Source organism: Odocoileus virginianus, unplaced genomic scaffold (assembly GCF_023699985.2).
Source record: "Odocoileus virginianus isolate 20LAN1187 ecotype Illinois unplaced genomic scaffold, Ovbor_1.2 Unplaced_Contig_23, whole genome shotgun sequence".
Lineage (NCBI taxonomy): Eukaryota > Metazoa > Chordata > Mammalia > Artiodactyla > Cervidae > Odocoileus > Odocoileus virginianus.
Window position 1 is genome coordinate 755,011 of NW_027224340.1, and position 12,786 is coordinate 767,796.

The following is a 12,786-nucleotide window of genomic DNA, read 5'->3' on the forward strand; positions in this document are numbered from 1 at the left end:
GCGAGGGACGTTGTGGGTGGGAGCACAGGGACAGCTTGTGGGGGTGCGGGGAGCTGGAGGGTGCCGCTTCCCGGGGCCTTGTGGGCGCGGCGGGACTGCGATCTTTTTCACATGTCACATCTGGATGCGAAGGAACGAGGCCCTCTTTCATCCAAGGAAGGTGAATCCCGAACGTGCTAGCGCAGCCCGGACCCCGGCGCTGTCAGCGCCCCCACCCCACCCCTCCGTGCCGTCCCGCGAGCCCTGGAAGCGGGGGCTTCTGTACATGGGGTGCGCAGCGTTTCCAGCTGGAGGGGCGCTGCCGGGGCGTTCCGGGGGAGGGAGTTTCTCAGCCCTGTAAGACGGGGCTTGCCAATCTGATGGTTAGCAAAGACATTGTCTTTTTAAAAAATCATATTTTCTTCTGTACATTCCCGATTTCAGCCGTTTTATTCGTAGTTAAATTTTTTTTTCTTTTTAGCGTAAGAATTTCATACTGAAAACACTCGGTCTCCAAGGTTACAAAGGAAAGCTCTCGGTAGCGACGGCGGGGGTGGAAGCGGGTGGGCGCGCCAGGGGCGGCCAGGTGAGCTCGCTGGGTCTGGCGGACAGCGAGGAAGGCGGCCCCTGCCGGGCCGGGCGCGCAGATTTCGAGACGTCTTTGGGCCGACGATAGGGTCGGGGGCGGGAAAGGGGTGTGCGCCCGCCGGGAGGAGCGCGGGGCGGAGACTAGGAGCCTCGGACGCCGCTCCCCGGGGCCCCGCCCGCCCGTGGGGCATCCTGGGTGCGGGGCGGGGCGGGGGCGGCCCCTTTAAGCGGCGCGCGCGGCCGCAAGGGCCGAGTGGCAGCCGGGGACCAGAAGCCCGCTCAGCGCGGCAGCGCCCCGCGCGTCCCGAGCCCGCCGCCGCCATGGCCGCCCCGCCGCCGCCCGACGAGCAGGACTTCATCCAGGCCTACGAGGAGGTGCGCGAGAAGTACAAAGGTACGGCTGCAGCCCCCGCCCACCTGCGGGCTGCCTGCCGGCCGGCCCTGACAAATCCTCCGGCCGGGCAGTCCGGCCTCTGACACCTCGTCTGCGGGGGTCGTCCCCATCGGAGCCCAGCCCCCCGGCCACCCCCCAGCCTCACTCGACCTGCGCGGCCGCCGGCAGCGCGCTCGGCGGAGCCCGGTGGTCATGCCCTTAATAGGGCATGGTGCGGCGCGGGCGGGTGGGGTGGGCCGCCCTGGCCAGTGCCCTGTGTCCGGCGTCCGTGCACAGCAGACACGTGGGTCAGTCTGAGCTGTCCCCTGCCCCTCGGCTGGGCGCGTCCCCCAGAAGCGCGGGTAGCCGCCTCTGTCTGGCAGTGGGTCGCATAGCTGCTGTCTTTCCTCACCTCCCCAAATTGGTGAGCACCTAGGCCGGCGCCCAGCCTTGGCAGGGACCATGTGATGCCCCTTTACTGTCCGCTGGGGAGCAGCCGTGGGCTGAGGAAGTCGGGTCAGCTCCCTCTTCCTCTCTACAGGAGCCCACTAGGGGACTTTGGCAGACCCCTGCCCCTGCTCAACCCGCCAGGGGCCCCTGGGTCTGCCCAGGCCCTGCTGCTGTCTGCTGCTCGCAGCCCAGCCGCCTGGGGCGTGAGCTCTGAGCAGGCATGGGTGCAGTCCTGGCCCCTGGCCTGCGGAGGCTTAGCGAGGGTTGAGGTGGGGCGCTGGGCAGGGCTCACCCAGAACAGGTCCCAGTGCACACGGCTGGTTATGCTGGCTCTGCCCCCAAGGGCAGTTCAGGGAGAGAGGTCCTGCTGGGACCTTGCCTGGAGCCCTGGGCAGCCGCTGTCCACCCACTGACCTCACCCAGGCAGGAGAGGTTTCACCGGGCCCTAGGCTCATCTCTGCTGGGCGGTCGTCCACTCACGGCTTCCCGGGCCCTGGCTGGGTGGACGTGCTATGTGCTTCTCCCGCCAGCACTGTGGCCGGCCCACGTGCCTCTGTGACCACTTGCTTGGGCTGGAGACACTGCTTTGACTGTGAGCTCATGAGCCTGCAGGGAGGGAAGGTGTGTCTTGGGTGAGCTGGCCTGGCCCAGGGGCATCCGTCTGGACACATCCAGGGCAGGGGGCAGCTGCCCACCTGGGCCGCAGCCTTCCTGGCAGGCCCCAGGATGGACTGTTCGTGAACTGGCCGCTCTGAAGGAAGTGGGGATGCCGCACAGGACGAACAGCGCTCTGTCCAGCACCTTCCCGTGTGGCTCCAGAGCCCGTCGGGGCATCAGGCTGGAGTGTCCCGGCCTGAAAAGCCCTGGCCCTCTGCTCCCTGGGATGGTGCCCACCTCTCAGGAGCAAGGCCTGACAGGACCCTGCGGGCTTCTAGGACAGGTGTGGAGCTGCCTTGGCCGTGCCCCTCCCTCGCTGGCCTGGTTGCTGCCCGCGGGTGCAGGGCGCCTGCCCGAGGTGGCCAGTGCTGTGGCTTAGCTCTGAGTGCGGCACGGGCCTGGGGCGGCTGAGAGCGGCGAACTGGGGAAGCAGGTGTGGGGGCTGCTGTATGCGATAGGGAAGGCTTCTGGGGGACCCGAGTCCCTCAGCTCCTGGCTTGAGCCTCGGGAACGGGTAGGGGGCTGGGCTGGGCCCTTGCTGGTCAGGGCCATGGCCAAGGCCCGGGGATGGCCTCGAGGAGGCAGAGGAGAACGAGCTGCGGGCCTGAGGCTGTGAGCCCTTTGGGCCCATGGAAGCCTGCGGCCTGGACCATCGGCCCCTGGCGTGGAGGGCTGCCCCCCGCGGGGAAGAGGGGTGAAGCCTATTGGGCTGGAGGCAGGGAGGAGGCAGGGGTTCCCCTCTCGGGGGCACAGCGAGCACTAGCAGGCTTGGCCCTCAAGGACCCCTGCTCAGCTCTGCACACCCACTCCTGGTCACTCACTGGCTGGGGAGGGCCTGGCGCCGCCTCCTGGCCTCGTCCCTGCTGGCATTCGCCCTGCCCCCACCCTTGCCCTATTTGCCCTCTTGGATGCACCTTCCCCATCTGCCTCCAGAATCCAGCCTCTGCAGCTCTCCTGCCGTGACCTTCGTGCCCTCCCCGAACCCCGGGGCACCTCCCTGGCCACACTGGGCCTCACTGTCCACACTGGACATGTCACTCCCCTGGAAACCCCCTGCGTTCCCCGAAGCGTCCTGCTCCTCCCAGGGCCTTCTCCACTTCCTGTCTGCCGGCCCCTGGCTCCAGAGCAGATCCCCGCGGGGCTGGAGAGCCAGGCTGGGCTGCGGGAGGTTGCAGAGGCCCTTGGTCTCTGTGGGAGGGCAGGGGTGGGGAGTTCAGGTGATGCAGGCCAGGCTGTGGGGGAGGGTATGTGGTGAAAGAGCCCCGCAAAGCCCCATGGCGGCCCTTTGCACATGGGTCCAGAGGCCTGTCCAGGCAGATGGGACACAGAGTCCAGGAAAGGGAGTAGGCAGTCCAATCTGGAGGGTCTGGGCAGCCTGTAGAGAGTTCAAGGCTGTGTCTCGGGGCTGGGAGCCTCAGTGTGGATGGGGAGGGGGGGCTGGAGGGTGCCCACCAAGCTGCTGCGGTGGTCCTGGAGGGGGCACAGACGTGGAGCAGGGAGGGCAGAGGTGAGCAATGTCGGCGGGGGTGTTTGTGGGGGCAGGTCCTCCAGGCCGGGCTGGGGTAGGGGGTCTGCTGGAGGCACCCCTGGGAGACCGTGGCTTAGAGAGGGTGGAGCTGGGAGGCAGCGGTGGTGGTGTGGGGAGTGTCCTCGAATCTACAGGATGTGTGCCTGGCTGGAGGGGTTCCCTCACCTCCCTGTCCAGCCCTGGGCATTCTGTCACGTGTCCCACCCTGTCCCATCCTGGACTCGGTTATCTGTGTCCCTGGCACCAGCCCCAGGCTCTCAGCCAGGATTCAGGGTGCTTGCATGGGGGAGCAGGTGATCGCATGGGGTGTCATCTTTGGTGGCCAGAACTCAGTGGGCCAATCCAGACTCAGGATTGGAGTCTGGCAGTTATTTGGGATTCATTGGAGAGGGCTTTTGGTCTGTTTATGGTCAAAAGCTAAAAACAGACGGAAAAACACTATGAGAATATAACGAAAAAAGGTGAAAGTCACACTTTGGGTCCCTAGTCTCACTGGCTGGAGTGACCATAGTGTATGTGTGGGGGAGTGGGCGGGGAGAGAAAGAGAAGAGAGAGAGAGAGAGAGAGAGAATTCAGTGGTTTTAGCAAATTAGTAGACTTGTGAAGTCGTTCGCACCATTGATTTCAGAACATCTACAGTCCCCAGCCCCTGGCAAATGCTGATCTACTTTAGGTCTCTGTGGATTTGCCTGTGTAGGACATTTCATATTAATGGAATCATCCCACTTTGTGTCTGGTTTCTTTCGTGTGGTGTAATATTTCTTCCATGTCATAGTTCGTGGTTCTTCATTCCTTTTTATGGTGCTATGATATTCTGTGGTATGGATAGACTATGTTTGGTTTGCCTCTGCCTGGGGTGATGGGTTTGGGGGCTGTTCCCACCTGTGGCTGTTATGAGTATGCTGCTGTGAACACTTGTCTGTGGTGTTTGTGTGGATGTATGTGCTCATCTCTCTTGGGTACCAAGGAGTGGAATTGCTGGAACATGTGTTAATTCTATATTTAACTGTTTGAAGGACTGCCAGATTGCTTTGCAAAGCAGCTGCACTGTTCTGTGATCCCATGAGCAGCGTGTGGGGTTTCCAGTCTTTTCACATCCTCACCAGCACTTATTATTATCTGCCTTTAGGGCTCCCCTGGTGGCTCAGATGGTAAAGCGTCCGCCTGCAATGCGGGAGACCCCGGTTTGATCCCTGGGTGGGAAGATCCTCTGGAGAAGGAAATGGCAACCCACTCCAGTATTCTTGCCTGGAAAATTCCATGGATGGAGGAGCCTGGTAGGCTACAGTCCATGGGGTTGCAAAGAGTTGGACACGACTGAGCGACTTCACTTTTGATTATAGCCATTCAATCCTAGTGGGTGTGAAGTGGTTTCTCTTGATTTTGAGTTGCATTTCCTGATGATGTTGAACATCTTTTCTTCTGCATATTGGTTATTTCTGTGTCTTCTTTTGAGAAGTGTCTGTTCAGAGACTTTGTCTGTGTTTACCTTGGGTTTTTTTCTTTTTATTATTGAGTTGTTAGTGTTCTTCATGTATTCTAGATATAAGTTCCTTATCAGATAGAGGATTTGCAAAAATACTCTCTGATTCTATGGGTTGTCTTCTATTTTTTTGATGATGTTCTTTGAAGCACAAGAGATTTTTTTTTTCTTTTCTTTTTTTTTTTGCACAAGAGATTTTAATGGCGAGTACAATTTATCTATTTTTTTTTCTTGGTTGCTATGCTTTTGGTGTCATATCTAAGAGATTGTTGCTTATTCCAAAGTTATGAAGATTTATATGTATGCTTTCTTCCAAGAGTTTTATAGTTTTTGCTCTTACATTTTGTTCTTTCATCTATCTTGATTTTTTTAATATGGCATGAGGTAGTGATCCAACTTTATTCCTTTTTTCTTTTTTTTTTTTTGCCACACAGTTTGCTGATTCTTTGTTCCCAAACCAAGGATGAAAGCCAGGGCTCCCACAGTGAGAGTGCTGAGTCCCAGCCACTGGACCTCCAGGGAAGTCCCTCAACTTTACTCTTTTGCTTGTGGATATCCAGTTGTCCCAGCACCATTCACTGAAAAGATTCTTCTTCCCCCACTGAATGGTCTTGGCACCCTCACGCATTTTAGTGGATACAGTACTAAGTATTCCATTATGTGGAAGTATTACCTCACCTTATTCATCTGGTCCCTTTACATTTGGACATTTCAGTTCAGTTCAGTCGCTCAGTCATGTCCAACTCTTTGCAACCCCATGAACCGCAGCATGCCAGGCCTCCCTGTCCATCACCAACTCCCAGAGTTTACTCAAACTCATGTCCATTGAGTCAGTGATGCCATCCAACCATCTCATCCTCTGTTGTCCCCTTCTCCTCCTGCCCTCAATCTTTCCCAGCATCAGGGTCTTTTCAAATGAGTCAGCTCTTCTCATCAGGTGGCCAAAGTATTGGAGTTTCAGCTTCAACATCAGTCCTTCCAATGAACACCCAGGACTGATCTCCTTTAGGATGGACTGGTTGGCTCTCCTTGCAGTCCAAGGGACTCTCAAGAGTCTTCTCCAACACCACAGTTCAAAAGCATCAATTCTTCGGCGCTCAGCTTTCTTTATGGTCCAACTCTCACATCCATACATGACTACTGGAAAAACCATAGCCTTGACTAGACGGACCTTTGTGGACAAAGTAATGTCTCTGCTTTTTAATATGCTGTCTAGGTTGGTCATAACTTTCCTTCCAAGGAGTAAGCATCTTTCTAATTTCATGGCTGCAATCACCATCTGCAGTGATTTTGGAGCCCCAAAAAATAAAGTCAGCCACTGTTTCCACTGTTTCCCCATCTATTTGCCATGAAGTGATGGGACCGGATGTCATGATCTTAGTTTTCTGAATGTTGAGCTTTAAGCCAACTTTTTCACTCTCCTCTTTCACTTTCATCAAGAGGCTCTTTAGTTCTTCACTTTCTGCCATAAGGGTGGTGTCATCTGCATATCTGAGGTTATTGATATTTCTCCTGGCAATCTTGATTCTAGCTTGTGCTTCCTCCAGCCCAGCGTTTCTCATGATGTACTCTGCATATAAGTTAAATAAGCAGGGTGACAATATACAGCCTTGATGTACTCCTTTTCCTATCTGGAACCAGTCTGTTGTTCCATGTCCAGTTCTAACTGTTGCTTCCTGACCTGCATACAGGTTTCTCAAGAGGCAGGTCAGGTGGTCTGGTATTCCCATCTCCTTCAGAATTTTCCATAGTTTATTGTGATCCACACAGTCAAAGGCTTTGGCATAGTTAATAAAGCAGAAATAGATGTTTTTCTGGAACTCTCTTGCTTTTTCGATGATCCAGCGGATGTTGGCAATTTGATCTCTGGTTCCTCTGCCTTTTCTAAAACCAGCTTGAACATTTGGAAGTTCATGGTTCACGTATTGCTGAAGCCTGGCTTGGAGAATTTTGAGCATTACTTTACTAGTGTGTGAGATGAGAGCAATTGTTTGGGCCTATCATTAAAAGTGATTGTATTTTGGGACTTCCTTGGTGGTTGGTCCAGTGATTGAGGGTCCACCTTCCAATGCTGGGGACTCGAGTTCGATCCCTAGTTGGGGAGCTAGGACCCCACATGCTGCGGGGCAACTAAGTCCATCTACCACAACAAAGATCCCGAGTGCTGCCACTGAGACCCGATGCAGCCAAATAAATGAAGAAATATTTAAAAAAAATTATTGTATTTACAATTTGGCCCCTGGTGTAGATGAGCCAGCAGGGCTTGCTCCCTTTCTGTCTTCCTCCCCACTCCTCCAGGGGAGCTTGGGTCATGGATTAGCTGGGGAAGGGTCTTCCCAGCTGGATGGTCAGCACTTGGCAGGGACCGTTCCTGCTGCCCTAGGGCCAGGAAGGAGGAGGGGGCGTCTGCTACCCGTACGCATCTTGGGGTGGGGTGCATCCAGGGCCCGTGCTGCAGGGAAGAAGGGCCTGGAAGGACCCCGGAGGCTGGGAGATCTTGGGCAGGCTGGTGGTCAGATGGGCCTGGGGCAGCATGGGGGCTGGGGGCCGTGGAGTGGGGAAGGCATGGCTGGGGGGCTGGGGTGCAGGGCTGGGGTGCAGGGGAGGCAGGCGGCAGGAGGTCAGAAAGAAGTGTCCACATCAGGTGTCTTTGGGTGGGTGTATGGCTTTTATGATCTTGATCCAGGTCTTATTTTGTCTTTCAAGTGAGTGTATATTTTGAAGTTTTGAAATGTATCTTTTTCCTTCTTTCTTATTAAATAAATGGCTACATGGGAATTTTATCAAACAGATACAGGGTTAAGCCTCAAGGGGCAGCCTGAGCTTTACTGTTATTACCACCACAGGACCTGGTGGGTGTTTTCACAATACAGATACACCCCAGCACACCCCCTGCTTTGGGTTCCTGTGGCTGCTGTAACAAATCACCACAATTTGGGTGGCTTAAAACAACAGAAGTTTTCCCTCACAGTTTTGGAGCCAGAAGTCTAAAGTCTAGGTGTCGGCAGGGCCGAGTGCCCCCAGAAGCTTTGGGGCAGTTTATGTTTCTGGCCCCGCCAGCTTCCAGTGGCTGCATCACTGCAGTGTCACCTCCGTCTTCAGTATGGCCTCGCTTGCATCTTCTCTTCTGTCTCTTGTAAGGATACTTAGGACTGGACTTAGGTCTTCTGATAGTCTAGGATGATCTCATCTCAAGAGTCTTAACTAAGTTACAACTGCAAAGACCCTGTTTCCAAAACTATCTTTCACAGCTTCTGTCTGTTTTTGGAGCCATAGTTCAGTGCACTGCCACCAGCCTTCTGAAATTCATGTCTGTCACGTGCAAAAGATATTTGCCTCTCCCAGCATCCCCAAAAGTCTTATAGCCACAACACTCAGTCCAAAATCTCACCTAAATATCATCCAAAGCCCCACGTCTCATCTAAGTTGTCTGTATCAGGTATAAGTAAGATTCTGCATACGGTCCACACTGGGGTGAAACCTGTCTCAATTTGTGGACCTGTGAGCTAGAAATCAAGTTGTATACTTCCAAAATACAGTGTTGGAGAGGCAGAGAGTAGACAGCCCCACTCCCAAAGGGAGGAAGAAAAGATAAAGGGGTCACCAATCAAGCCTGAAACCCAGCAGGGCAAGTTCCAATATGGCTGAAGGCCTGAGAACAACCATCTGGGGCTTGATGCTTTGCTCTCTGTACCTTTATCTCTGCCAGCTTCTGTCTCTGGGCCCAAGGCTCTGCCCTTGGAGTCATCTTTCACTCTTTTTTTAAAAAATCTATTTATTTATTTGGCTGCTCTGGCTCTTAGTTGCAGCATGTGGGATCTAGTTCCCTGGCCAGGGATCAAACTTGTATCCTCTGCATTGAGAGCTCGGAATCTTAGACACAGGACCACCAGGGAAGTCATGATTTTTCCCTTGATGGGCGGCATATGTTTGAAGCTGAGTAGCTGCTCTGTCGCCCCATTTCTTGTCTGCAGAACCCCTGAATTCCAACATCTTTCCTTCATCCTCCTCTATCCAAGCTGGCAGTGTTTCTGTTGATACAGCACCCTTTTTGACCGTGTGGGTCTCCCGTGTATGCCACAGGGACCCATGCCATCAGGGAGGAGGCTCCTCCTTCCCAGGCGTCCCCTCTCTGACCCCAGCTTGTGCTGAGATGGTTGGATCTACGAGTCAGACATCAGCTCTTTTCAGAGGATGACTGTCTAGTCACGTCATTGGCTTTCTCTCCTCACAGCGAGTCTCCCCACAGTCAGCTCTCCTGAACCTGAATAGGCATGAAGTTCCTGGATCAGCAGCACTGGCTCTCTTCTTGTTTCACAGTTCCTTCCACTATTGACGTCCTTCCTCCTGCACTTTACTGCAAGGAACAGGTAAAAGCCAGGTCACACCTCCCAAACTTGGCTTGGAAACCTCCTTAGCTAAATATCCACGTTCATCTCTTGCAAGTTCTGCCTTGCACCTGGCAGTGGAACTCAGCTCAGCCAAGTTGTTTGCTGTGTTTAATAAGGACCACCTTTCCTCCAGCTTCCGGTGATTTGTGCTCAAGGCAGTCTAGACTTTTTCTACCACGCTCCTCAAGTTCTCCAGCCTCTTCCGTTACCCAGTTCCAAAACCAGTGCCACGCTTTTAGACATTTGTCACTCCTGGTAAAAATATCTTCGTTAGTTTCCTGTGTCTGTCATAACAGATGACCACAAATGGGTGGTCTGAAACAGCAGAAACTTCCTCTCCCCTCTGGAGGCCAGAAGGCCAAAGTCAAGGTGTTGGCATGGCATTGGCTTCTCTGGAGGCTCCAGGGCAGACCCTGCCTGCCTCTGCCTCTTCCAGGGTTTGGGGGCTGCAGTGTGCCTTGTGGCTGCATCCTTGCAGCCTCTGCCCCTTCTTCACGGGCCTGTCCTCTGGGAATCTCTCTTCTGCCTCTTATAAGGGCACTGTCATTGGATTTAGGTCTCACCCAAATATGCCAGGGTGATCTCGTCCTGATATCCTGAACTTAATCACATCTGCAAAGACCCAATTTCCACTTAAGGTCACAGTCACGAGCACCAGGGGGCTTGACGTGAGCACACCTTCCGGGGCTGCTGGTCAGCACCGTCCCTCCAGGTTGCCTGAAGTGGTTGATTGGTGTTCTGTAAAACTTCTGCAGCTTTATGTTTTATGCTTCTTTTTAAGAAAAATGTGCATAGTATTTTATAGTATAATTTAGTTTATGTGTAATTTTGTAATCTAATATTGTGAAGTATTTAGGTGCAAACATAATTGTGGTTTTGGACCTGAATTTTAAATCATTATAACTAGGCTCAAACACATCTTTATTAATCAAAATAGGAACCATTACAATCAACACATTTTTGCCAACAAGAAATAAGTTTATTCCTGTAGTGTAAAAATCCATGCTTTGGGATTCAGTGAACTCTTGGAAAGCATTTTCTGCCTCCTGCTGGTTGTGGAAGCATTTTCCCTGCAAAAAGTTGTCAAGATGCTTGAAGAAGTGGTAGTTGGTTGGTGAGAGGTCAGGTGAATATGGTGGATGAGGCAAAACTTTGTAGCCCAATTCATTCAACTTTTGAAGCTTGGTTGGTTGTGTGATGTGCAGTTGGGCGTTGTCATGGAGAAGAATTGGGCCCTTTCTGTTGACCAGTGCTGGCTGCAGGTGTTGCAGTTTTCAGTGCATCTCATCGATTTGCTGAGCATACTTCTCAGATGTAATGGTTTTGCTGGGATTCAGAAAGCTGTAGTGGATCAGATGGGCAGCAGACCACCAAACAGTGACCATGACCTTTTTTTGGTGCAAGTTTGGCTTTGGAAAGTGCTTTGGAGCTTCTTCTTGTCCAGCCACTGAGCTGGTCATTGCTGGTTGTCATATAAAATCCACTTTTTGTCACTCGTCACAATCTGATCAAGAAATAGTTTATTGTTGTTGCGTAGAATAAGAGAAGACAATGTTTCAAAATGAGGACTTTTTTGATTTGCGATCAGCTCACGTGCGCTAAGTCAGCTCATGAGGCACCCACTCATTGAGTTTTTTCACCTTTCCAATTTGCTTCAAATGCTGAATGACCATAGAATGGTCGACATTGAGTTCTTTGGCAACTTCTTGTGTAGTTGTAAGAGGATCAGCTTCGATGATGGCTCTCAGTTGGTTGTTGTCAACTTCTGATGGCTGGCCACTACGCTCCTCATCTTCAAGGCTCTCGTCTCCTTTGCAAAACTTCTTGAACCACCACTGCACTGTACATTTGTTAGCAGTTCCTGAGCCAAATGCGTTGTTGATGTTGTCTCCTCTGCTTTACAACCAATTTTTAACGCAAATAAGAAAATTGCTCAAATTTGCTTTTTGTCTAACATCATTTCCATAGTCTAAAATACAGATTAACAGCAAGTAATACATTACTAGCAGAAAAACAAAAAGGGAGAAATGCACATTAACATGATGTATAGCATAGTCATATTTATTTAAGAAGGTATTCTGATATTAAACAGCAAATGTCAACAGTGCAAAAACCACAATTACTTTTGCACCAACCTAGTGTTTTAGACATGTGTAACTTCTTTTTATTTAATGTTACAACAAATACAATCCTTCTATGGCATTAGTTCATGATTTGCATGGTAATCATACCTCGTTATTTTGCATTATTTATGTATTTGTGTCTTTGGTTGGCGGCAGGTGTACTAAGGGAGAGAACGCACGCGAGGCATCTCTTGGGCAAGGGGAGTTGGTCTTGCACCGCCGCAGTGTGTTAGCGGTTGGCGGAGGAGCGTGACTGGGCTCAGGCACACATGCCGCCGCTGGTCTCAGCACCGCCTCACTGTCGTGTCCTTGGGCAGCTTCCCGCTCAGGACCGCCTCCTATTGAAACTGATCTTCTCCCATGGAACAGTAGATTTGGTTTAGTGCAGCTTTTTTGCTGTTGGAAACTGCTGCATAGAAGAGCTGTGTTGCTGGATCATGTGTGTCTATGGCTGATGTTACAAATGGAATTTCTGGGTCAAACCAGCAAGATATAAGCTCCAGCTGCACCATGGTGCTGTTTTGTTTTTGTTTTGTTTTTTCACCTATCAGATTGGCAAAATTCCAGAACCCCGGTTTCTGGATTGTATTGGTGAAATGGTGGGAACCAGGCCAGTGAAAGTGTCTATCAGGACTAAAAACCGCAGTGCGTGTAAGAGCAGAGGATGTGGGCAGTGCCTGAGGGAGGGTGGGTGCAGGTCTGCAGCACCTCCCGACAGTGCAGAGGGTCACTTTTTGTGTTGAAAGAGGGAAAACCAAGAATCATGTTTGTGTTTACTTGATTTTTCCGCATAAAGAAATTTCAGAGATTTGAAGAGGAAGCCAGTCCTGACTGTGAGTTGCATACTGTGTGCAGGGCAGGGAGGGGACGAGATGGGGGCACTTTTCCCTGTGTCTGGGGAATAATTCCTATTCAAACACAATGTTTTTACAAGGTCCTAAGGTGTCTGCTCTGGAGTAGGAAATGGCAACCCACTCCAGTATTCTTGCCTGGAAAATTCCATGGAGAGAGGAGCCTGACGGGCTACAGTCCATGGAGTCACAGAGTCAGACACAACTAAGCGACTAATACACACGAGGTTGTCTGCCAGGTTCCGCAGCGCCTGAGAGGGCTCGCTCCCCCCCCCACCTTGCACCCCAAGTCAGGGCTGCAGACAAACAGCAGCACCTCGCCGATCTGATATGAAATCATGTGAGCAGGTAAACGAGGCAATT

General features: G+C 52.3%; 1 protein-coding gene across 6 annotated transcripts in view; it reads left to right on the forward strand.

Annotated features, from left to right (window-relative positions):
• Nucleotides 1-12,786, forward strand: part of PLEC (plectin) — a 54,394-nt gene that overhangs the window by 2,365 nt on the left and 39,243 nt on the right. The window contains exon 1 of one of the 6 annotated variants that reach the window (XM_020883748.2): nucleotides 863-961. The exons of the other annotated variants lie outside the window; for them this stretch is intronic. Within the exon in view, the coding sequence (XP_020739407.2) occupies nucleotides 889-961 (73 nt within the window). The 5' untranslated portion in view covers nucleotides 863-888. Of the gene's footprint in view, nucleotides 1-862; nucleotides 962-12,786 lie in introns of those variants that run through there. 6 annotated transcript variants of the gene reach the window in all.